Genomic DNA, 27,253 nt, shown 5'->3' with positions numbered 1-27,253 from the left:
TTCGGTTGATGGGGCTTCTCCGACGGACGCTTTCATCAAAAACAACCTCAAGAATTATTGCTACTCTTTCATCATAAGCTGTCCATACAGAGGAAACGGCTCAACACATAATTTTCAGTCTGCTCATCAATATGACGTCTTTTCAACTGCATTCTTTCTATCTTCAGTCAATTATGTAGAGCTGTTAAGAGACTTCTCAACATGGAGAGGTTACAAATAGTCTTCAATTGCCTCTTCACGAGAAGAGTGCTCTCAACCTACTGACTCTGGGACCTTTCCATCCCATGACAATTTTATCCACCTGAGGATTCACTTTCATGCGAGGAGGACTTTGAAAAAGCATTACTTAATCCTTTTAATGCAAGCAGCCATTCGTATGCTAAATAGCATCTTCTCAGAGGCAAGAAAAACAAAATTGAACGTCACCCAGTTTCAAGAGGTCGAACTGAATTTAATCGTCTGGAGAAAACAATACTAAAACTTTAACAGCTTCCACAGATTGAAGGAGGAGGAGGAGGAGGAGAAAAAAGAAGAAAATGAGGAGAAGAAGAAGAAGAAGAGGAAGAAACAGGAATAGGTGCTAGACTAACGTTTCCAGCCACAAAGCTTTCCTCATGGCCAGGTAAGACTCAACTATACTTTTTATGGGCCGGCTTCTCATCTCGCACTCTGGACTCCGCTTTGATCCCCCTTCAAAGACGCGGAAGTCGTGCGGAGTGAATATTGCGTTTTTCCGGCAAAAGATAAGATCAATCACATCAGCCTTCTCATGTAAGGTATAAACTATCCTGGTATCTTAAGCTTCCGAAGTTTGTTTTCGTAAGGTATACGAACTTCCCAATAGACACTCTTGCCTTAGATCGGTATTTTTTTTTTATATATTATCCAATTTATCAAGCTCTGTAAAAGGTATTACTGGCTCGGTAAAAGCTATCAGCACTTGTGCATTTCGTACTCATAATTCTGTCTATCTGTCTGTCTACTGCCAAATACCATGATCCCGTAACGGACTGTCGTTTGTTTTTGAGTCAGTTGTTTTGCAAGGAGGGGCACTAACCCTCCGCCAACCCACTTGTTGACACGCTGGGAACACGAACACGAATGCGCTGGTTATATGGTTACCACATGGCGTTATAAATGGTTTCCTGATTTACAGGAATATAAAGCTTCATGAATAGTAAAGAAGTGTAACAAAAAGTGACAGGAAAGATGGAAGACACAGGAAAAGAGGAGGGCAGACAGAAAAAGAATGATCAAGGTGATGGAAGAAGTAGACAGCGCTACATCAAGTGAGTGGATGATGGTCGCCATCACCTACCATCAACTTAAAATTCCTTTGTATTTTATGAAACTTTTTTCTGATAAAACGTACACTAACATCCGTATCTCACGTAAAGATTTTGTTTATTCATACATCATCATTTCCACAGTTAGAATTCTGGCAGTGATAAATGGGATTGAAAGGAATCAGAAACGTAAGAGACAAAAGATAAGAAAAATAAAATTTTTAACGAATGTGAGGCAAAATTGGCCCTACATTCATTCACTCTCTAATCTTTCATGAATGTTCTCCATCCATGTATCATTAAACGAAAGGGAATATCACAAACGCTCAATGCATTTAATCACGTCTTTAAGCAGGTAGGTAACAGAGTGATTTTCTTTCGGTAAAGGGGAACTGAATTTATAAAAAAGGGAGAGAGAGAGAGAGAGAGAGAGAGAGAGAAGAGAAAGCATACCTCAAGCGCATCGCGGCCTAACCAAACCATTTCGTACTTGCTCCTGCAGAGGGCTTTCGGGCTTCGTCCTCGAATCTCAGTTATTTTAAGGTACACGAGCTCGGTTCCAATCATCTCGCAATTGCAACATGACAGAATATTTTATTGTATGGGGATCTGTTTATACAGCCGAATGTGCAACGTGCCAACGGTGCCAAATTTTATTCTTTTATCAAAATCTCAAGATTCGTAATTGTGTGTGAAAGATGGCCAAGTTTCTGCGCTTCATGATTTCCCCCCGTCCCCCAGGAGCTGTTTCAGCTACACAGGACTGGCTCAAAAATTATGCATTTGCTTGCAGTAGTTTTTACACCATTACAAACAGAATGGTATGTCGATGACAATGATATACAGTTTGTTGAGGAAAACATGACTCTGTGCGATATTTGACGGTTCAAAAGGAGCCATTTTTCAACCGCGCCTCCTGCTGCTCAAAACAGACGAATAGCTGCTTTGACGCCGGACAACACCCACTCGACGCTTTCCACGTAAATGAAAAGCCAGTGGGTACAATTATTACGGGTCAAAACACCTCAAAAATTTCAGTCGACGTTAAACTGCAATGGGCCCATGGGTGGCCCACTTACAACCATCCTGCCAAGTTCATCGCAGTCCTTTTTCCAGTTTCGGCTGCACTACACAGAGAGGCAGGCACGCAGCTAGAATTATCGCATATTAGACAATTAGGCTATATACATTGGTTGTACGCAGAACGGACTCGGCTGCGCTGTCAGAGACTAGGCTATAATGCAAACAAGGTGGTAAAGTAAGAGAGTTATTGCCTGAAATGATTATCAGTGTTCTCTGAATTTTTGCTAACGTTTTGCCACCATTTTTTTTTTTTTATGTTTCAAATGCAAACATATGCCTGATAAGTAGCTGTTATATCAACGCTGTTTTTCTTACTGAAGCGACAGAGGTTATTTCTAACCCCTTCACCGCAAGACGACTTTTTAAAACTGAATAACGTCATCTGAGAGTGGCATACACTAACCAAAAGCGACACCACCGTCTTTAAGTTAAAGCCTTACCGTACCCATGTTATGGTTGACATCTGGCCGTTTTCTCCGTCTACAGTCTATTAAAGCAGTATTCTAAATGAATAGCATTCCATCTTGCACCAGATGCATTTCTCTTTCATGATGGTTTTCAAAGCACACTATGAGGCAGCACTGTGTCTTCTATATGACAAAGAGACAAAAATGTACTCTTACTAACACTACAGCCCGAATATCTCAGTGGCTTCGATGCCTTCAAAGTAACTCCTCTGCAGCTATATGTTTTGGATAATGTCCGTTGATATTCCTTTGCACATTTCATTCGGAATCCAATATATGTTGATAATACCTGTAAACAATCTTCAGATAACGCCACGCAAGCGTCGGTTTGCAAAATTTAGTTTCCTATTTCAGTTTGATATGAAAACAGTGAGAAAAAAAGGCCCCGACCTAATGTTTTGCAGTCTTGAAAACAAATAGAAATCTTTCTATTTATATTTCTCATGTTTATTTTTTTTTTCCAGGATCACAGAAGTCCCGGACTAGGCTACACTCTCCAGATAATTAAGGTTAGGGTGACCAGCCTCTCTCATACCTTAGGAGTTTATGTGAACAATGAACTCGAATCACCACTCTGATGTAAACCCCTACGGATCCCAACCGGCTGGAGCACCAAAGCCCACTAAACCATCGGGCGTCATTTGGTTATATGGTTACCACCAAACAAAGTAAATGATTTCCTGGTCTACAGAAATCCATTTGACTTATCATTCTTTGTAAAAAACTCCTGAAGAAGTACTACGTCGAGCGCATGGGTGGTGTGTACCCTTACGAAACTCACTGCATAAAACAAAATAAAAGTGCAATATACAAAATGCTAAATTTTTACCTGATGGCAATAGTATACAGGAGTAAGGAGCACTTACCTTGTTTCTGGCTTGTGATGATAACTTTTATCCTCGACATGCATCGACACCATCTTCAACGAGCGTAATATCGTCTTTTGGGAGTTAAACATCTGTTGACGGGATAGACAGTAGATATAATGAGACCATTGATTTAACAGTAAATGCCAACTGGGAACGCAGTGTACTGCGTGCCTGGCTGATAGAATACATATATATATATATATATATATATATATATATATATATATATATATATATATATATATATATATATATGACTGTATATATATATTGTGTGTGTGTGTGTGTGTGTGTGTGTGTGTGTGTGTGTGTGTGTGTGTGTGTGTGTGTGTGTGTGTGTGTGTGTTACAGGGAATTTGTGTAACCAGAAATTTCATGAAACACTAGGGAATTCACGAAGTGAGTTTAAATTAGGATGGGTTAATTAAGGTCAGGTTAATTTAGGCTGCGGTTAGGTTCGGCTGGGATCATTTAGATTATGTTTAGTTTAGGTTAGGCTAGGTTAATTTGGTTAGGTTGTGTTAGGGTAATTTATATGAACGCTTAACATAACTTAGCGTTCATTAAATTAACCAAACCTAACATAATCTAACCAACCTAGCCTAACCTGACCTAAACTTAGCCAAGATTATCCTAGCCTAACCTAACCGCAGCCTAAATTAACCTAACTTTAATTAATCCATCTTAATTTAAACTCATTTCACTAATTCCCTAGGGATTTTATGAAAAAACTGGTTGCACAAATTCACTGTATCATATATATATATATATATATATATATATATATATATATATATATATATATATATATATATATATATATATATATATATATATATATATATATATATATACTGTGTATAATTATATCTATCTATATACCTAGGCTGCTTCCCCCAAGGAAAGGAAGGTAGCCGAGACAGGACGACACACTCCCCATTTACTACTCCATTCAAACATTCATTCGCATCTTAGCCCCAAAGGGGAGAAGGGACAGATCCTCACCGCACCACACCGCACAAGGGTCAACTGCGCAGTGCAGTCAGTGACATCCTCAGCAGGGCCCGACAGCAGAGCTGATTTACCCCTGCTACATCATAAAAGACCCATCCCCTTACCCGCACCTGACCTGACTATCTGATCAGACCAAATGCGGGAGAATATCCCCTCAGGGCTGCGTTATCATTTATTCATTTACAATTTCTCTCCATTTATTTCTGTCACGCACAGCCACTCTTCCTTGCTCAACAGACATCCCTCTTACATCCAGCACTCTCTTCACACTGTCCATCCATCCTATTCGTGGTCTCCCTCTCAGCCTAACACCTCTCACATCAGATCTAGTTACTTTTTTCACCAATCGCTCATTATCCATTCTCTCCATATGCCCAAACCATCGCAACACCCTCTGCTCAACTCTATCAGCCATCTCCCGAACAACTCCAGTTTTCGATCCATACGCGTAACTCCACACATACTCCTCAGACACCTCATCTCCATTACATTCAAACTTTTCCTCTCTGCTACACCTATATTCCATGCTTCAGCCCTGTATATATATATATATATATATATATATATATATATATATATATATATATATATATATATATATATATATATACTCTCTCTCTGTCTGTCTGTCTGTCTGTCTGTCTCTCTCTCTCTCTCTCTCTCTCTCTCTCTCTCTCTCAACCAAGTATGGGTCAATCGGCTGGTAAGTCCGGCGTAACATTGGAGTGAAAACCCATGTCGCTCAGTCTAACGTCAATTACCTCACTCACGGCCACACATTGTTGAAGTTACGACACCATTTTCCTTTTTTCTGTGGGTGTGTCTGGAGTGTGGGGAACTAGGCCTTAGCTTCCAGCTGATTTACTCGTAATGATTAATACTAGCCAAAGCACTCTGCTGAAACCCTCCTCGCTAAGATGACTCTCTCTCTCTCTCTCTCTCTCTCTCTCTCTCTCGGCTACTTTCAGGCTATAATTCAGTAGACGATGCATAGAGCCAAACACACCCCCATGTCACTGCTGCACCACTCTCTTGAATATCATATAAACTTGTCTGAATGCCTTATCATATCATGAGGCTTTTCCGGAGTTATGTTTTGTTTATAACTGTCTCATACCTTTATCAATAGCCCGCAGCAACTTTACTTCAGGAATCATATTAACTTAATACCCTCGCCCTTTCCTTTATCCACCATCTTCTTCACTAAGCAGCCTGTCAGTAGCCTCCCCCACCCTACTGGTCATAGTTCTTCCATTTTCCTCAATATACCGAGTCAACTAATACCATTAAGGTTTCTGGACTTCCCTTTAACAACTCTCCCCATTTATAATGACAATGCTATACCTTCTTCCAGTCACGAAGCATCCTTCTGTTCTCCAGCCCTTGAGTTGGAGGGGGTCTCTCAAGCAGAAATCTAATAATCAGCTACGAGAAAGAATTTACTAAAAACAACCAGTCACCACAATAATTACTAGGCTATAGAATATAGCGTCTACTCCCTTTAGTGCGAGGGGTGATTCTACCTGCGTTCCATGGCGCCTAGTATATGATTACAATAGGATTCTGACTTGTTCTTCTTGCTGTTACCGAAGGAAATCCTTGACGTACACCCTCACTACACTCAAACCGATAATCCTACAACGTTCATGTTCAAGGGTTGTACTCTAATGTTCCTATCTCATCCCCCGCCACAATTCAGTCTCATTATACTCATTTCTTTACCCCCTCACTTTCATTCTCGAAGGTTATTTTGAAATATATCTTCACAGGCACTCAAATCACTAATCCTACAACACCCATTTCCCCAAAGTATCCACTACTGGCCCAGTCCTACCGCCATATAAAATCTCCAGCCAAACGCTCGAATGATTTATCTCGCGTCAACCATTTCTTTATCAGCTTTTTGACGATTTCATACCGCGACGCAGGTCACGCAGTCAACTAAACAATTTCACTTTCTTCCTTAAGCTTTGCGGGACGAGTTATCTGTTTTACTTAAAAAAAAAAAAAAAAATCTCCGAACAGCATTTCTCTTAACTGTCCACATTCAACAAACTTCTCATCCACTCTCTCCGTCGCACTTACCGGTTTGCTTTTTATTTCACTATATATTCCACGGGTTATCACTTCCCTCACCCTTTTCACCTCTTCACAGAGCACTATATTTTCTCTGAACATTATACCCAATATTCTTCTCATAGCAGTTTTAATTTACTCTTACTTATATTCTCCTTCTTGTTTCACTCTTTCATGCAATACCAATACTCATTTCAGCTTCCCTCTCTATTCGCTGCTTCTGCGTCTCCATTATTTCTCTTCCTTCCTCCTTCTGACTCGACACGCTTTGTCACTAACTTCAGACAGCTCTCTTAAAACTTTCCATATAGCATTCAGCTCTTTCCAATCGCTTCTTTACTATCTACCCAATCGTTCGCACACCTCTCTTTCACCATTTTCCTCAAGTTAAGCTTTCAGGTGTCTGCTTTCACTGTTGTATCTCCCGTTTTATGTTATCTTTTTTTCTTCTATCGACAGCTCAAACTAAGAGGCAAACACACACACACACACACACACACACACACAATCAGTCAATCTGCTTCCTATGTTTTTCCTTCCATTTTGTCCCCTCCTCTAACACAACTCTCCAGTTATACACATCACATATATGGACACTCTTGCGTCAGAAACGAATTTTTACTTCACGTCCCCTTCCAGTACAAAGGTACATCAAACCATTCCCTCATTTTTAAAACTGGCTCTCTCCAACAATCAGCCACTCAAACAATTTTCAATTACTTACTTGAAACCCCAAAGAACTAAATTTCCTTCCATTTCCTAAGTTTCCTCTCAACAGTCCTCTGGCTGTGCCCACAATACCTTTCCTATTTCATTCATGCGTAAGGATACACAAAAACGCACGTCTGCCCATTTTCAGATTAACCAATACAATGTTTCCCTTTTTTTCACCTATAACCTTGCGCTTCCTCTTCCCAAGATTGAACAAACATTGTATTCAGACTTTTACTCATTCTCCTTAGCCCCAGCAACCCGATGTCGTATTTTATTATTTATTTTTGCTACCTCAAGATGATTATATTCATGTTAGGCATAAAGAGGTTACATGAAGTCTCTACCTGATCCTTCCTGAACAAAAAAATTCTCCGAAGTACAAGAAAGCGTCTGGAGGCTGAAAGAACACAATAAAGATTTCCTCACCGTAATATACAGATGAAATTCTTGCCAATCCCCATCAAAATAACCCTCTTCAACACACACAACCTATTTCTTTCTCCCTCTTGCACACAAACTCCTACACATATTCGACGACCGGTCTCATACGAGTACACCACGACCCCTCCCCCCCTTTCTCTCTCTCTCTCTCTCTCGCTCAGAAATAGTGACCCATCTCTCTTCTACACACCATGACCTAGCTCTCATCAACCTGCCTTCTTCCCATCCGACAAGACTTATTTTTCTCACAAACCACTACCACTCTCTCTCTCTCTCTCTCTCTCTCTCTCTCTCTCTCTCTCTCATACAGCGCGACCCATCTATCTCCTCTCACTCAGATCACTGGCATGCAGTCTCCCTCCTCCTTTGCTTTCACCATCTTTCGGTCCTTTTTTTTTGTTTTTTTTTCTGTCATTCCATTTCATTTTCCATTCACGAATTGCCTAGCTTGCCCTGTTCATTCCCGGTGTGTCAACATGAATCTTCCCAATCGAGCCCCCCGCTCTGTGTGTGTGTGTGTGTGTGTGTGTGTGTGTGTGTGTGTGTGTGTGTGTGTGTGTGTGTGTGTGTGTGTGAGAGAGAGAGAGAGAGAGAGAGAGAGAGAGAGAGAGAGAGAGAGAGAGAGCAGGTCTGCATGGAAAGATATACCTAACCTCATGTAACTCTGGTCTCTTCTAACCCACTGTAATTTACACATCCTCTGATTTCTCACCTCTCTTTGGATCTCAGTAACCATGCACACTACAGGTTATCTTCACATTTGCTATCCTCTGTTAACTCCCTATTCTGGTCGTACTCACTGGCTCTCCCACATGCATACTCATACATTCTCGTGTTGGAACTGCGTTAGTTGAAAAGCGTAGATAGCCGATGATTCCCTAAATATTCAGTCTTGATTTCAATGTGTCGGATTTTTTTTTTCTACTGAGTTCGACCTATCATTCCGTTCCCTGAGTCACAACAGTCCTCTTACTTACCATATACTTTCACATATCACAACTTCGGCGCTCCGTCACTGATGAATACATGCTAGAGTTGTCTCATACTGGACTGGGATGTTGGCATTGTCGGATGAGTTTTTTGTTCATATGGAATAAATTACATTAACATACTGAGGCTCAGCATGAAGCCCACCTGTATAAGTGGCTAAAGTTTGTTCCAGCTTGAGTAAGCCTATCACGAAAGAGGTTAGGTATATACAGGGTGACCCAATATGAAAGCAACTCATAAAAGTGTGTGTCGTTTATACTACTGATAAGAGATTTGCTTTATTTTTGCATTCATGTTAGCTGAGTTGATAACGAAACGGTCTTGAAAGTTTGGGTTCTGTAGTTCAAATGGTCTGTTTTTTTTATGATCTCTCCGAAATGTGTTGCAAATGACCACCTCGACGTCGCAGGCATTCCTGAATGCGGCGGGCGAAATTATCAATTACTCGGACACACTCCTCCTCTCTTGGACAGCTCAGATGAAGGCCGTGATTTCTGTTTTCAGGTCTCTGATTGTCTGGGGTGGTTTTCACAAACATGATCCATCAGACAACCCTACAAATAGAATATGGGGAATTCAGATTAGGTGAGTGTTGTCACAACTCCTACTGATCGGTCTATTCCCGAATCGCTGCCACAGCCACATCAATGATTGCTTTGAAATGTGTGGGGTGGCCCCATCCAGCTGGAACCATTGCTTCCCACGAATGCTACCCCTACGTCTCTAGAACCCTACGGCTCTGGAACCATTGCTTCCCACGAGTGATGTCGCTGCGTCTTCCTAGTGTCCTCCAAAGCTTCCTCATGTCCTCAAGATAACATCCTGTGTTCACCGTGACAGACTGTTCTTCGTCTTGGAACCAACCCATGATGTGCCTTTTGTTAAATGCAATGGACGCTGGACAACACCGTCTGGTGGTGCTGTGCCCCATGTTTTTGCTGTCAACATGGACTGAGAGAAGAAAGTGTGTGCCGCATTCAGGAGTGACTGCGACATCGAAGTGGTAATTTGGGAAAGATTTTGGAAAGGTCATATAAAACAGACTATTTGATCTGCAGAGCCCAGCTTAACTTGAATGCAAAAATAAAGCAAATTTCTTATCAGTTGTATATATGACACACACTTTTATGGGAACCATTCATTTTGAGTCGCCCTGTACGCACATGCTGCTCGCATAGTCAGTTTCCTTGTATTCCTCAGTCTTCTTTTTATTCTCTTCGTATCTTGACGTCGGCGGGAAATAATAAGTAACATATGAAAATATTAATGTCCACTAACCGGGATTAATGTCAAAGAAGGATTGCTGGGGGTGCGTACCTAGCCCCGTAGGCGTCAAATAATTTCAGTCACGCATACACCAACCTAACAAATATGTACAGTACATTATACAGTACATGTTATACTACCCTACGGAGAAACAAGTCAGTATTCGTAAGAGTACATGTGGGCCTCTGTGTGTTTAAGGAAGACGTTCCACTACTTCACACAGGACTTTAAGAACTACCATCAAAGAGAAATTACACAAGGCACAGAATGAGACGCTATTCACTTACAGTAGAGTACTTCTTTTGTAGACTGCAGGCCAACACAAAAATTAAAGAGCGGTTAATGAGATACCTGGTCGACGTAAAAAAAAAAAAAAAAAGGAAAAAGAAAATGGATAGTTATATATGACCTTGTTTCCCGTACTTCCCATTAATGAAAGTTGTGATTTATTGTTGCATTAGTTCGTCTTATTATCTCACCCTCCACCACTAACAAGAGATATTTCGTTTTCTCCCTTTCTTCCCCATGACGTATTTAAACTTATTCCAGCTATCTTCTGACGATTTAATCCAGGTTTAGTATAGACATTTCGATATTGTGTAGTTAGATACTGAAAGGGTTATTGTGAAAGATGGTCCGAATACTATCAGCATATAATACCACGTGATCTTTATCTTAGCCTAATTCTCAGTCAGGGTTGGCCACTATTATGCATCTTCTTTACCGTCCTAGGTCTACCGTGTTCTCCTACCTCAGACCTAGTTCTCTCATCTCGTTCCACGCCATCTTTCCTTCTGAATCTCCGTCTCCCTTGGTCCCTTATTCCCCTCACCAGTTCCTTCATTGCCACTTTAACTGGCTCTTCGTTCATTCTCACAACATAGACTATACATATACTGTGAAACACACTACATTATATATGAAGTCAGACAGCAACATGGACCTATGTTATCTAAGCCCTCCAAACTCGATGAAGGTAATATCGTATTTTTGAGTGACATAGCCGGGTCTGGTACCATCCATCACTCTCACCCGGCCCCCCATCGCCTCCAAGTCTGACACATAATTAAACTTTTCCCTCCTTCTCCTCGGAAACTTGAGCCGTTGTCTTCATAGTTCATCCCACGCAGCTTCTAGTTCAGTATCGCTGTGACTCAAGAATGTCTGCTTAGACCTAAGTGTGGCCGCCGCCGGAGAAAAAACTACAGTAATAGCACTGAAAAAAAGAAAAAGAAAAAAGAAAATTTTTATTGCACTCACAAAGTAACTTCATCACCACGCTACGTGAGATCATCTCAGCGAGGAATGACGTTCCTCAGCTCCTCATGGAGGAGCTCCCACCACTGTTCTAGTTGGTAAACCAACAATTGTAAACACGAGTTAAGGTTTAGGTCTGGGTCTGTTTAACATATATTGGGGTCCTATTTCTTCAGCTAATAAACCTATTGTCTAGTAGCAGCAATTTTCAGCTGAACCACTATATAAAACGCCTGTGTTATGGTCCGATTAAAAATTATGAACATGAGTCCTTTGCTAACTCCTTGTCACGCTGGTGTAACCATTGCTGAATGGTTGAGTAGGAGTGCATCTGTCTGGGGTTTCACCATCATACTATGGCTGTCCCAAAACTTAACTTTAGTTTGGTAAAGTAAGCACCCGTTGTTGATTTTTAAGTTGTTTAATTATATTATATACATAATATAAAAAGTGAAGATAAAAGGTGATTGCGATGAACACATACCGAGCTCACTTTGGCAGCAGAGCAAGTTGGGAGAGTGTCACCTGCTGCTGCGCTAATGGCACTTACTTCCTTTGACTGACTTCCCTTCGTCAGTCGCTATATACACCAACAAACTACAACAAATTGTGTTAATGCCTCTTGCTGGGAGAAGCTTCACAGATGAGATAATATAAATATATGCTGATAAAGCCCTCCATCAGCGTGAACTTTAAGGCGAATCCTACAGAACTACACACATCCTCAATTCTGTGTTTAACATCAGGGAGTCTGAGAACAAATTAAACAAATTAAACCTAAATTTTGCAGCTGCATATTATCCATAAGAAGCCACGTTGAAAATCCTAATAACCTAAAACTAATGATTTATTGAAATGCTTTACATTAATTTATAAAAACAACAGTGATACATAATTAGCCTAAGTAGATATAAATGTTAAATGAAAACCAAGTGAAGTTTTAAATCCAGCTACACCTCTGCCAGTCTTGGGGAGCAACTGGGAACAAAGCCGCTATGGCAAACATATAAAACTAGAAATCCTAGGTATCACTATGGCATAATGATAATCACCCTTACAAATACGGGAACCGTAGATTCGCAAGTCAACTCCCAACCGCTACACACACGCAGAAATTACAAACGCACTTCATATTCTCACCTGGCACACTCATACATAACGATGCTCACTAGAACATCACTGGGCGCACTGGGGAGCTTTGTACAGGACCTGGCCAGCCTCCAGCCAACAACATCGTCTTCCCTCTCACTCTTCGGTATCCTTACAGTCCAAGCACAAAGAACAGGTCGAGGCCATTGGGGGTGCTGATGGCTTCCCTGGATTCGACACGAGCGGGACTAACACAGTTTACCTTCTCTGTCGCTGTCTGGATGTGGCGCGACGATCAGACCCAATAAAGGCACCCCATGAGGAGGACTGGAGGGAAATTAGTTGAGGAAGCCAGTGGACATTTGGACAACCAAATTTCCTGAAATTCTAAAGTATGCCGGATGATATGCCAACGAGTAAAAATTCCCACTGACGTTTAACAGAAACGTTAAATACTCTATTTTAGCCACCCAGGCAGATAAAGATACAGCAAGACCAAGGTGGCATAAACTGCAGTAAGTCCAGGACCTCATGCCTGACAGTGCAAAAAAGATACTGAAATTTAGGTACAGAGTACGAGGATGTCCAAAGTCCAGGCTGCCATGAAATGTCTCGGCACGTTGCCACGACAGTAACACGCCGTACAGTGCTGACGACTCACCCCTCCACCGCTCACACCACCACTCCGTGGGACCTCTTTGATGTATGTTCAGTAGCTAAAAAGAAGTATCTGACAGAATGGTTCCACGACCCACTCACCTTGTGATATCCAGTGATGGAATATGATGGCCTTGCAAAACTAAACCAAGATCTAAGTGCTTGCATAAACCTATTTTTCTTTGAAAACATATTATGAGTACAGCAGAAAATGCCACTGCAGATCAACGTATGTCCCCTGTACCTGTCATCCAGGTATTACACTGTTTCACTCAGGAGTACAGGTAATTTTTCTTAGCTACTGCACACATTCCGATACAGGCCTACAGCACATTACGACTGGCTTCAGGTGGAGTCGAAGTGGGTAACAGAGTGAACAAGAGTGGAATGGAGGTGGAGTGGAGAGCGAGTGTCAGATCTCCAGCCTCAACACGGCACCTCCAGGCTGGCTGGTCCTTGCTCTACCCAGGGCTCGACAATACAGTAGTCTCCATACCGTATGTGGAATAGAATGTCACCAGAAAGAAATAAAGTACAAGAAATGCTCTGGCTTGAATGTGGAACTTTTTCTTTAGCTAGTTATAATATTTCAATGCCTATGACTGAACAAGGGTCATTAAGGCATATAACCACTATAGGTTTTGGATCTGAGGAGGGGAGAGTGTTTATGCTCCACCCCACTTCCCAGTGTGGAAAAAATCTTGAATGTAACCTTTTTGATAATGAACTAATTATTTATCTATTCCGTGGAGCGAGTGGGCTAAGATGCTTCATGGCTGTCATTAAGAGGGAAAATTAAAAGTCAGATGAAAAGTGCATTTTTCGGTAATAAATAAAACTGAATGAAGCGAAGCGATAGTGAAGTATGGATGATGACTTCTGGTGACGGCGTTGACGATGAATGATGAAGCCCAGACCCCCCTGCCACCACGCCGGGAAGAGTGGGGGGAGTGAGGGGGGGCGGGTGAGGTACTGAGTCGCTCCTCACCCGCAGCTGTTGAGGGGGAAAAGCCCAGTTAACGCACTTCACCGTCCTTCACACGGTAATGTCTGGTACTTGTCGCCGTATTCTATGTGTGTTTAGAGATTTCGTAACACCCCTTCCTTAGCAATTTACTCTGCACATTGTATCTCAACTTCTCCTTGTACGTTACTGATGCAAACTATGTTTATATTAATGTTATCTGCAGTACTTACCATACAAGAGAATGTTGAAGAGCAGTATGCAAAATGTAACTCTAAGGAATGATTTCCTTAACACTCTGCACCTTGGCTTCTTTTGTATGTTACTGATACAAAAGTTCACTATTAAAGCAATATCAATAACAAAGAAGAGAATGTTTTTGCGTAACATGCAAAATACATCGCTCACGAAAAGGTGTCACGAATTTTCAGAGGCCAGCTAGAAATATGGACCTTAAGCCTACCTGAAACTTTAGGTACCAATGCTTAACTAGTACAGGAAACTCCGTGATAACATCTCTTGATATACTTTTTGCCTGATTATATGAATTTTCTTTTCTGATCATATGACTGTACTATTCTGTAAACTACATAAATGTACAAGAGTGGACACACATATAAATGTGGATTGCCTAATGTAAACAGTCTGAAAGTCGGCTGACAAATTTCTTAAACAACAACAGTGGTGCTTCCACTGGGGAGTGGATACAAGTTTAATGTATGCCAATTTTTAAGTGTCTTATTTATTTTCCATTTAATTATTTTCTATCAATAGCCTGAGGAACTCAACAACTAGAGCAACAACACAAAGCATTAAAACCATGCAGTTTATTAACACACGTAAACAGTTACTATGTAGCAGCGGCAGCGCTCTCCACGTATCAGCTACAACATAATCAAGGTATTTCGTTAACTGAAAAAACAAATACTAAGGAGGTTTATTTGTACACTACTTTTCACTTCTTCTTTCAGCATTACTTATGGGACATGTGAACGAGGGTGCTACTGTTCTAAGGTGGGTGAGTGCTGAGGAGTGAGTTAGGGGTTGGCTGGGAAGGAGGGGGGTCAGGCAGGCGGCACACAGCTCGCACTTCCCATCATCCTGAGTCTGGATCTAATGCACCAAGCTGGAGCGGTAATAATGATACATACAGTCTGTTACTGCAGAAATGTATCTACAGCTTAAGTCAAAATCGTGGGATCGTGCACTAAACTAAGACATGTTTTACATAAAGTCTGTTTGTGTGAATACTCAATTTACATTAACCATTACATCCCCATAAACAAATGCTCCCAAAAGCAGTAAGAGTTTCAGCCGGTACACTTTTCTACAACTGCACGGAAATACATATGCAGAGTTTCGCTAAAAACAACACCAGATATTCTTGTTATAAGCGCAACCTGCAGCAGGGAGAAGTAAAATAATGTCAAAGGTGTGCACGTGCCAATTTTCTTTCATTTTCACTTTTCCTGAAGCACTCGTCGGATGCTAGTGATCATCGCTGAAAGTTCCCGATTAAATGTACCCAACAAATTCTTTTAACCTGTTCTTCGCGTTTATGTAAAGTGAAATACAAATATTTATACTGCCCTAAGTCCTCATTGGGTTCATCTTTCGTGAGGTATAAACTGAAGTACATCCTATTGAGCAGAACATGATAAATATTGTTTCATGATTTTTACCGGGGGTATCACAAATACAACTGTGCAGGTTGATACAATATGGAGACGTGTTTCTTTGATACAAAAAAATATTCGACTTGCTGATACGGTGCCTGTCACTAAGATATCTTACTGGGATATTCTTTGGCATCCGAGAGTAGTCCACTACGAGTCGGGGAAGACGGACAAGCAGAGGCAATGAAGAGATGTCAGCTTGATTCACGGTCGGACTCAAGTATTTAGTGCAATAACAAAATATCATTAGATACTCAAGCTTCGCATATTAGACGACATCTACGTACACTACAGGTAGTCCTTGCTTTAAGCCAAAGAAGCGGCAACATGGTTATTGAATGGCCCGACTGTGACCAAGTGTTATCTCTTTCTCCAGCAGGTTAGTGCACTGGGTTACTTACTGAGGCAGAACCTGGCCGCCACACACCGCTGGCAGTCGAGCTCAGCGCTACACGCACCACTCAAGCTCTGCCAGCTTGCTTATCGCCTTACCAACATCGCATCGCCAATTAATGCAAATCAATTCTCATATTACTGTGAGTCGCATTGAGCGTTTGCATAACAGCAGAGTTCGTTCTTCAGTATTAATAAAAAACATAAAATGATAGTGTTATTATAAGCTTCTAAGGAATGTTTCGTGTTAGGAGGACACTGGGACCATCATGTTCAGATCTACATATTACTGCCGTGCTACTTGTCTGACGCAGACAGCAACGAATATCATGCAAAGCTTGTCATGCCAAATTACAAACTTCACACATTATTCACAGCACATGCCAGGAACCTAAGCATAGCAAACTCTACTGAGTTCAAAAGGGATGTGATCCAAAATGTATGTAAATATTCAGCACCTGAGCCGAGGCGTGAATTAAGTCTGGGACCGTGGACAGCGAATAAAGTCCACGGGGGTTTGAGCGGGGGTTCACGAGGACTGCTTGCTGGGGGCGCTCCCCCGCCTGCTGTTCTCCTTGGTCTTGGAGCTGCTGAACCAACCGCCTCCAAACATCTTGCCCAGGAGCCCGCTACCACTAGAGCAAGGAAGGGACAGGCAACGTCAACCAGAGAAGCCAGCTGGACTTGGCAAAGCTACGACACTACAATACTTGCACATTCTCTGACCGCTACCATGAACAACTATTGAAAAAAATGCAAACTCAGCGTTAACTACCCTCAGTCCGATGGCATAGTTTGTTAGTTTATTCTTGATACCTGCAGATCAGTTTGTAAACATTGGAGGAACTATTAGCAGCGACAGAGAAACAGTCTAACTCCACACCCTGATTTCTCTCCCTAGGTTGAATAAAATAATCTGGAGGTAGGAAGAATGAAATTGATAATACGTCATTGGACTGAGGGGGTTTAGGTTGTGAAAAGTGAGGAATGCAGCACATGACATGAGGGGATGCAAGGAGGATGTGCTGTGATCCTCCACACATGCCGGTCTGAGCAGTTGTGAGGGACGGGTCTGAAGGCCGTGTATATTTCCTCCTGCGATCGCGAAGATGTGGACAAGCTCCCCGTATTTGACGATAATTTTTGATCCATATGATGATGATAGAACATGTATAATCATTCTGTGTCGATGACGACTACACTCTGTAATGTGGGATACATACTACCCACAGCTACCAGTTAAAGGTGTTCCATAAAAGACCGTAAAAAATTGGGGGTTAGCTTACACCTTCACGTACTCAGTATTAATAATGCGGCCGTGAGTAGCCGTGATGGGAGGGCTCATGAACTCTGCTGTTACTACTGCTGCTCCAACTAACATCATTTGAGCTACTCGGAGATTTTCTTTGCTCTCAAATGAAGAACAGTTAAACCGAGGCTGGTCAGGGCAAGAGCAATGTCAGAAGGGAGATATTTGAAGAAGAGGAGGAAAAGAGCAAGGTACAGACAGAAGACGCTAGAGAAAAGGGGGAGGGAGGGGAAAATGACGGTCAGATGTGATATTTTCTTATTTGCATGAAAATAACCTAATGTAGATAAGGAAGGTTCATCAAATATTCCCCTCTGATCTATAAAAAGCAGTCACAAATATCACTCTGACCTAGTGTTCTGTGGGCCTAAGACTCTTGTGAAAACACCAATACCGTACAAACACAATATTTAGACTTGCGGGTCATACACTCGCCTGAGTAATGAAGGCGTGGTAATCACAAACATACACTAAACACACAATCGGCATACCACCCAATAACACGACATAAAATAACGTACATTAGTTAACATCAAAACGTTTGTTTACAGGCAGTGCGATGCTAAGCCACTGTGTTTGAGGAGCTGCTTTCAGTGCCAGCAGCAGCGTTGTTCAGCGCCTGAATTAGAGCCAATTTTATGCAGTGTTTACTAGTGCCATATAAGTGTGCTGCAAGGAACGTAAATGAAGTGGAGCGTGCTGTCAGTGATATGTCAGGCTTATTTTGCATATTATTTAAATAAATTATTTAAATTCAGTATCAAACGACATGTTAATCATAATATGACGTAACGAAATGTCTGTATCTGCTTTTCATTACAAATATTGTACTGGAAAAATGTAAAGTATTGTGGTAGGACCCCATATTATATTTACAAATCATAATAGATAGATAGATAAATAGATAGATAGAAGCAGGGAGTCAGATGATGAGAAGGTGTTGTGTCTGCGAGAATCGAGCAGTGCTAAACACCTTCTCATCATCTGACTCCCTGCTTCTATCTATCTATTTATCTATCTATCTATTATGATTTGTAAATATAATATGGGGTCCTACCACAGTATGAATGTCTTTTACTAATCAGATATAGTAACAGAAAATGTTGCAGAACTAAGGAAAGCCTAATTCTTCATACATAATATGAGAAACATAAGGCAAAGAACTCCTTGATGTGTACATAAGATGGAGAATGAATTTGCATCAAGTACGACTAAAAATGGCCAACCCCATATATATACCTGAATTTTCATGCAATAGAAAAATAGCCTTCAGAAATATTCAATCAACTGGAATATAGGAATGAAATAACTTGCTACACAACACTTACTCGTCGCAGATCCAAGTGTAGAGCTACTATGCGATGAGTATGACGGGTTATGAAGATGAGCTACCCTACCGATTTTTTTTTTTTTACGTATCCGACTCTGGGCAAAGGCTCAGGGCCTATTTCCCGGGGACAGTAACTTATCCCAAGGCCCAGTAGTCCTCCTACACCTCCACATGTCACCACTTCGGCGCTAACACCCACCTTCCATACTGAATACATGCTAGGGCTGTCTCATACAGGACAAGTGTATTGGTATTAGAGGGGGTACTTTTACGACTTTTAGCGGGTCATCTGGTAGATCAGGAGAGCCTGCTTTTAAGAAATTCAAATCCTTAAATTGTTCCCTACCACAGCCGGGATTCGATCCTGGGTCCATTATGACTGAAAGCTGCCTCTCTACTGATTCAGCCACATGTACACTTAACAAAATTCTTGCACAACTCACAATATTTGTTTGACCCTGAACCATCTGAGGCTTAAGGAACGTAGCAATGGAGAGTAGTTGTAGTCCTCGAACCTCCAATGCTTCAGGGTTCAACTACGATTGTGATCTGCGCAAGACATTTGTTGCTGAGTGTATACCGGGAAATACTAACCAACAGTTGTGTAAGGCAGAGTAAAAGTTATATTGTACTAGTTCAAATAACAGTAAAAGAGATGCCTGTAAGATATGTGAAATGGAGAGAGCGCATAATAAGGGTGAATTAGGACAAATGTGTGAGGTTGTGTTATAGAAAAATTACGGATTCTGTGTAGTAAAAAGAAACGCGAGAGTTGTGTGCAACAATGAGTGGGCCCTATAAACCATGAGCTGCTGGGAAGGCTACGTAAAAGTGCTAAATTAAGAAGGTGGTGAGGTTCAGAACAGGTGTGTGACATGAAATTTACTCCCAAAAAGATGTACATAGGGAAATATTGTACAGAACAAGCATAACTGAAATGGTCTTAACACTGAAGGAAGGAAGTTTGATCTGATGTGGATCGGGCGTGAGGAAATCTAGGGGAAAGTGCGAATAGTGTACTGTACTTGTGAAGCGTAACCTGGTAACAAATGGATTAAAGATACCGATAGCTATTACAATGAAAGTTCATAAAAGATAAAATATATTTCAACGTAGAAAACACTCTAAATAGAACAATCATGTGTAGGTCGGTCACATTTTTCCTGTGTTAAGTGATGGTGAAAATACTAATTTTTGTTTTAAATTGTCCTGTTACACCTCAATTACCCCTACGATAAATACCCGAGTCTAGGAGGAAAATAACTGTTACGATGAAGAACTGTCTTGCCGTTGTTACTTCTGCAACAGCCCGTCGTACAGGGCGCTGGAGTCTAATGAACATCGATAGCGTTTCACATTTGGCAGAGCATATATCAAAGGCGCATAATAGCTTATGTTTTTTTTTTCTTTAATCAAGCGTAATTAATGAGTATATTATGTTCAGGTAAAAACTGAACTGGAAAAAAATTGGACTTCATTATGAACAGGCTGAACCTGTTGTAGGTGGTTGTTTATAAAATAATATTAACAAGTGGTTGATGTTCTTATCACGCCTTGTTTAATATAAGCTCGACCAGGTAAGACTTATAGTGTAGAACTGAGCATCTACCTACGTAAGTGAAGATGAAGGTGCAGCTAGGGGCACCCCAGCACTCATACTCACCCCGACTTGTGAGTGTCGTCGTGGCCGTCAATGTTGGCTCCGACAGACTCGGACAAGCTAAGTCTGTCCTGAGAATTGCAGGAGACTTGGGAGCTCCCGGAGTCATCAGAGGAGGCGAGGGAACTTTGAGAGTCCTTGTAGGAAGACACTGTCGTGGGGTCTGAGTTCCCCTTGAGCTTACTGAGTTTTTCCTCCATGGACGAGATGACTTCCTCTCGTAGTGTCAGAGCTGCACGGACTGCCTCTAGTTCATCTCGATACTGCACAGAATGAAAAGAAACAGGTGTGCTACAGTGCAGTTCTGAGTTTCAACAAGCAGTCATACAGGGACGAGAGGTCTAGGGACACTGCACTGTAATAATTACCATCATAATTATCATCTTTAACTCTTTTTCCTGCCTAAAGACTGAGTGTGGATGAGTTCATAATAACAATGAAGGAAAAAGCATGGAAGAGGGAGAACTACCTACAGCATGCCCCGTGAAATGGACTTCTCACTAGTAAACGCAACATTCATTCTATCTGAATCCTTGCTCTACCGAAAAGATGTAACCATAAGCATATACAGTATATATATATATATATATATATATATATATATATATATATATAATGTGTGTGTGCGCGCCATCTCGATCCTCTGACAATTTCTTTAGCTTCATCATTTTCTATAACACAATACCTTACATATTTGCCATAGCCATGCACTTTTCTCTAAGTCTGCCACATCTACGCACACCTTCAGACTCACTCACACCAACCCTTTTCACACCGTATCTACATCCATTCTCTCCATGCGACCACTCCATCAAACAGACTCTTCAAATCTATTATCAAGGAACTTCGTGGGTCCACATTTAACACGACTCACATTATTTATTCCATCTACCTGCGCATTTCCTCTTTCACATATCACAATCTTTCTCATAACGTCTACCCACACTTTTCACACACATTCCTCGATAATTTCATTTTTAAAGACGTTACTCATGAAGCTCGTTCTCATCCCGTACCAAAGTCTAATACCCATACGTTTATATGGACGCAAACACACGTTCATGCAATCCTCTTACAGCTCCACGCACAGACTTCTGTTTCGCATGAAGACGTTCAGAGAACCAACCACTTTCCTTCCCAGTGTTATTCTACTTTACACTTGCTTTGCACTTTTTACCTCTTTTTTCGATAACGCAACGAGGTACTTAAATACATTCACCAATTCAAGTCTCTCCATTCACCAGCGCATCGCACTGAGAGGTAACCACTTTTTTTTTTAGCAACCATCACTCTCCTCTACAATTACTTTTAAAGCACAACACGCCCAAACACAAGGCTCTGCTCCAGTCTGAAAAGCTCCTACTCCTATTAGCAAGGAACACAGCAGCATCTTTATACACCAGAGCTAAATACTGTAACCCCATTCACCTCTATCCTAATCCCTCCATCCACAACTCAAATTAAAACTTCTCTCATAACCCCAACCATACAGACACCATACTCGGTTCATTTTCATCTGAGAGAACTGGGCAACTCTCACAACTTGTGTACTAAATTGTGGTTGCAAGAAATTTGATGAGTCTTAGTCATGAAGAAGGAGTGGGTCTCCTTGGTTACTAGCCAAATCCACCCTCCAAACAGACCACACTTGGCTATAAACTGAACTGAAAAATGTCAAGGATCTTTCTCGGATGAAAATAAACCAGCTCTAGTAGAACAGCCATGGAAACATTACACCCCCTTGTCTCACACCCACACTGATAATGAACCATCCTTACTGTTAAGAATGCTTCACCACCATCATAAATATATCTTCCCAGCATTCAACAAATTTTCCATCCACATAAGTCAAACCTTCCAATATCCTTTCCTATTCATCTTAGCACAGAACTGTCTATAAACGAACCAGAGACACACATAATCCACAAATGTGTCATACTTTAAGTTGCACTGCGTCCCAACTGTAAAGTGTCAAGGAATGATCTGCAACATCTAAGGAGCTAATTCCGCACCTGTGTGCTGGAGGTGACAGCCTCGGCCAGCTGTTCCCTGAGGCTGCTGTTGACATACTCGAGGTGCTGCGACACGATCACACGAGCTTCCTCCACCGCCTGGAACTTCTCAGCCTCTAGTTCCTCTCGTAGGCGCTCTTAAGAAAATAGAAGGAATCACCAGTAATTACCACAATCTTCATTGATTATGATGATGATGATAATGTTGATGATGATGATGATGATGATAACAATAAAAATGAAAATAATAATAATAATAATAATAATAATAATAATGACGACGATGATAATGGTAATAAGTGTTAACCAAGCATACAAAAGAACCGTTAAAGTCGAAGGTGTCCCTCCATGCTAACTAATTTTCCATACAAGTAACTCTGTATTCATATTCTTGGTGACCTATGAATTCGTAGACTAACTATCGGGGTTTGGCAGCAATGAAAGAAAGAAAACATGGTAACTGACAAACTTGTGCTATCATACTGAAGAAATATTTAGTTTTGGCCCTGTATGGATTCTCTTCAAGCTGGGTCGAAACTTTAACTTGAATAAACATGACCGTATATATGTGTACAATTTCTTCCAAATGTAGAACCCCCATTTTGCCGCCTTCGAGATGCAGGGACCTGAGGCTAGGCTACCGTAGTCCAGTACAATTAAGGCCTGATAACCAGCCAACTCACTTGGTGGCACTGCATAATCGAAAAGCCTTCAGTAACTTCTTGGCGAACGAACCTATGCACGGCCGTCACTTCGGCAGGGACGTTCTAGCTATCAGACCACCACAGCGAAAGAAAGAACAAGTCCAGTACACCACAACGAAAGAAAGAACAAGTCCAGTACACCTCAACGAAATAAAGAACATGTACAGAACTGACAAACAGATGTGTGACCGTCTAGTGCTTCGCTAAAGTGAATCATCTTGCATGTGAAAATTCTGTGAGAGCTATAGTGAAGAGCCCTGTGGAGCTTTTCTAGAATGATGCAACTTATTAGTGAAAATCCTTAGGGGGTGACTGACTGATTGGGCCTTTCCTAGAGAGGCTCCCACATCTAAAAACAAATTTAAGCGTAGCAGCAGAGACTGTGGTAGACGTTTTTAAAGCCCATGCTATGGTGACGCTTCTAAAAGAGGGGCTCCTTCCTTTTTCCTAACTAACAGTATTGTCAAATAAAAACTTCTCAAAATACTAGAGTTGTGTGAAGAGGCAAAGTGTGGCAGAGTTAACTAATCTCGGATTGTTTTCACTCAACAGAACTGGGCCACTCCCTGAACTTGAATATTAATTTGTGGTTGCAGGAAATTCGATGAGCCTTGATTGTGGGGTGGGAATGAATCTCCTTGATTACTAAATCAACCCTCTAATCCGACTACACATGGCATTCAAATAAGCTGCGCAAGAGAGTTAGGGATCTTTGTCAAATTAATACAGTGGGGCCCACAACTCACCCATGCTAAGGCGGTGCTGCTCACAGAGGTGCTCCATCTCGTCGTTGTGCAGCTTCTCCGCCTGTGCCCGGCTCTCCTCGTCGCAGTTCTGTTGGGCCACCGCCAGCCTCTTCTCCAGGTCACACATGCGCTCCTTGTAGTCTGCCCGCAGTCGCTCTGTAGGGCCAGGGCATTGAGAAGAAAATTTAAGGTTAGATCTGAACAGCTTCGTAGGCCTTTAACGACTCCTCCTTATCGATATATTTTGCACTCTTAACGACAGTATTACTCTGTATTTTATGTATTTTCGATATATAAATGATTTACAAAAATACCATATGTGTGGGCATACACATACCACATAAAAAAAAAAAGAATCACAGGGAAGGACGAGGTGCTAGGAGTTTTATTTTTTTACCAATGGAGACACTGTGTTTAGGTTAATGCCTATCGACTGCCCCACATGGGTCATCAAGTTTTTGCTAAACCCCAGTCTTCTTCCAAAGGTATGACACACAACCGCCAAACTTGCTCATACAATCTAAGTTCCAATTTAAGTGTGAACATGCTGGAGTAAAAAGACCCGCCAAATTTACTCGTACAATTTAAGTTCCTATTTAAATTATAAGTATGAACATAAATGGGTACAGTCATTACTCAAAAGATCTCGTGACAGATCCGAGAATCGAACCGGAGACCAAGTGGTTACGGACCAGTGCTTCTGATTACACCAGTGTCTTCCTCATGTCATGCAATTTCATGGCGTATTATACAGTTTATTCTCGCTACTGTCAGAGGATCATATATAGGTTTGGAACAGTCTCAAATTATGTAACTGTTAGTAAAGGCTAAATGAAACCCCTCAAATTTGAAGTTTCCCCCATGATGAACAACACCGTCTAAATATAAGATAGAGGTTACACATGACGTAACCTGAGTCAACAAAGACCGTCTTCTCGTCGATTAACCCCTTCAAACCGATGACATTCTTTTTATCATATACTTGCTATCTCCAAACGATTTTATTCAGCTTGGGAGAGACTGTTCGAACTGAAGAAGTTAGAAACGGCTTTCATAACTTCCTTCATAGCTATAGCGTTCTCCTAGGCTGACTAAAATTTCCTAGTAGCAACAGAATAATACATTCAGAGTGAAGTGGTTAATACAGAATCCCACAGCTTCTTCCCTGCCAGTCTGGATTTTACTTATGGTACGGTATAGCCTCCTACGTGTCATGTATGCACACTATATCCATAAGATGAAGGATGTAAGAGGCATATGGGTGTAAAATGCAAAATAAATCGCTTAGGAAGAGACACGAGACAGTCTTTTGGGTAGACGAAAATACGGCTCTTAAGGAGCAGGGGAGGCCCTTGGTTCCTTCTTTCTTGCATTAAAAAACTAAAGTTAGGATATGGGTTTTTGTGTGGAGGACATCTTGTAAGGGTGGGGGTGTGGGAACGGCTTGTAAGGGAGGGGATGTGGGGGTGGATCGTAAGGGTGTGGGGTGAGAGTGGCTTGAAGGGTAAGGGTGTTGAGGTAATTTGTAATCGTGGGGGTTAGGGGTGGGTTGCAAGGATCGGGTGTGGGGGTGAGTTGTAAGGGTGGGGTGTGGGGGTGAGTTGTAAGGGTGGAGTGTGGGGGTGAGTTGTAAGGGTGGGGTGTGGGGGTGAGTTGTAAGGGTGGGGTGTGGGGGTGAGTTGTAAGAGTGGAGTGTGGGGGTGGGTTGCACGGGTGAGGTGTGGGGGTGAGTTGTAAGGGTGGGGTGTGGGGGTGGGTTGTAAGAGTGGGGTGTAGGGGTGGGTTGCAAGGGTGGGATGTTGGGGATGGGTTGTAAGGGTGGGATGTGGGGGTGGGTTGTAAGGGTGGGATGTGGGGGTGGGTTGTAAGAGTGGGGTGTGGGGGTGGGTTGTAAGGGTGGGGGCGTGGGACTGGCTTGTAAGGGTGGGGGTGTGGGACTGGCTTGTAAGGGTGGGGGTGTGGGACTGGCTTGTAAGGGTGGGGGGGTGGGACTGGCTTGTGTATTGTGGGGGTGGGTTGAAGGATGGGAGTGTTGGGATGGATTAAAGGGGGGGATGGATTGGAGGGTGGGTGTGTGGAGATGGCTTGTATGTGTGAGGGTGTGGGATGGCTTGTAAGTGTGGGAGTGTGAGGGATGGTAGTAAGTGTGGGGAGTTGGGTAGTCTCTAAGTGTGGCGTGTGGAGTAGTTTGTAAGTGTGACCTGTAAGGATAGTTTGTATGTGTGGTGTGTAAGCGTGGCTTGTAAGTGTTAGGGTGAGAGGATTGTTTGTCAAGGCGGGGGTGTGAAGGTAATTTGGCATGGTGGGGTGTGGGGGTTCCCTAGGGGTATGGGGTGACTTTTAGGCATGGAAATGTGGGGGTAGGTTGTAAGTGTGGTGGTGTGGGGGTGGCTTGTGAGTGTGGGAGTGAGAGGTGTGAGGGTGGCTTTAATTGTCGGGAAGTGGGAGTCGTTTGTCAGGGTGTGTGGATGGCTTTAAAGTTGGAGGTGTGGGGGTGGCGATAAAAGTGAGGGATTGTAAGAATGAGGTGTGGGAGTATCTTCTAGGAGTGCAGAGTGTGCTGCTTAAAACGCAAAGGCAGAGGTGGTAGGGTGGCTTGCACGGGTGGAGTGTGGCATGATTTGCATAACTGGGGATGTGAGAGTGAGGGTGTGGGGATGTCTTGTTAGAGTGAGGGTGTGGGATTGCTTGTCAGGATGGGGATGTGAGAGTGAGGGTGTGGTGGTGTTTTGTTAGGGTGAAGGTGTGGGACTGCTTTTAAGGATGGGGATGTGAGAGTGAGGGTGTGGGGGTGTTTTGTTAGGGTGAAGGTGTGGGACTGCTTTTAAGGATGGGGATGTGAGGGTGGGGGTGTGAATATCTTGTCAGGGTAGGGGTGTGGGATGGTCTGTGAGGGTCGGGGTGTGAGGCTTGGAGTGTGAGGGTGGCTTGTTAGGGGCGTGGGATGGCTTAAACTTTCCAATCTGATTAAGAACAAGGTTTGCGGAGGATAACAACGTTGGCTGATGAAGCCGCTCTTACATGAATGGGCTCGTTCCCTGCGCAGCTGGCGGATGATATACTGCATGACCTTACATACACACGATATCATTATGGAAGTAAGAATGAAAATTTGCATGAGAAAGAGAGAGAGAGAGAGAGAGAGAGAAATCGGTACTCTGTAAGTGACTTAAGTTTTTCATGTGCATGTTTATGTGTACTGTTTGCGAGTGGTTGTGAATGGTTTCCGTATGAATTTGAGTGTGTGTAT

At 42.1% G+C, this 27,253-nt stretch overlaps 1 protein-coding gene across 3 annotated transcripts in view; it reads right to left on the bottom strand.

Annotated features, from left to right (window-relative positions):
* Positions 1 to 3,702: 3,702 nt before the first annotated feature.
* LOC145397813 (uncharacterized) overlaps positions 3,703 to 27,253 on the bottom strand; it is an 856,770-nt gene continuing 833,219 nt past the window's right edge. Inside the window, exons 20-24 of one of the 3 annotated variants that reach the window (XM_080270836.1) lie at positions 24,004 to 24,159; positions 22,554 to 22,690; positions 20,545 to 20,804; positions 16,701 to 16,877; positions 11,866 to 14,203 (exon numbers count right to left, since the gene is read on the bottom strand). In XM_080270836.1, coding sequence (XP_080126962.1) covers positions 16,772 to 16,877; positions 20,545 to 20,804; positions 22,554 to 22,690; positions 24,004 to 24,159 — 659 coding nt within the window. In that variant the 3' untranslated portion in view covers positions 11,866 to 14,203; positions 16,701 to 16,771. Of the gene's footprint in view, positions 3,795 to 11,865; positions 14,204 to 16,700; positions 16,878 to 20,544; positions 20,805 to 22,553; positions 22,691 to 24,003; positions 24,160 to 27,253 lie in introns of those variants that run through there. The other 2 variants (XM_080270837.1, XM_080270838.1) reach the window with 2 other exon arrangements.

Source organism: Coenobita brevimanus, chromosome 43 (genome assembly GCF_032717465.1).
Source record: "Coenobita brevimanus isolate Jiangsu-jjx chromosome 43, ASM3271746v2, whole genome shotgun sequence".
NCBI classification, from domain to species: Eukaryota; Metazoa; Arthropoda; class Malacostraca; order Decapoda; family Coenobitidae; genus Coenobita; species Coenobita brevimanus.
This window is presented reverse-complemented; position numbering and strand designations above follow the sequence as displayed.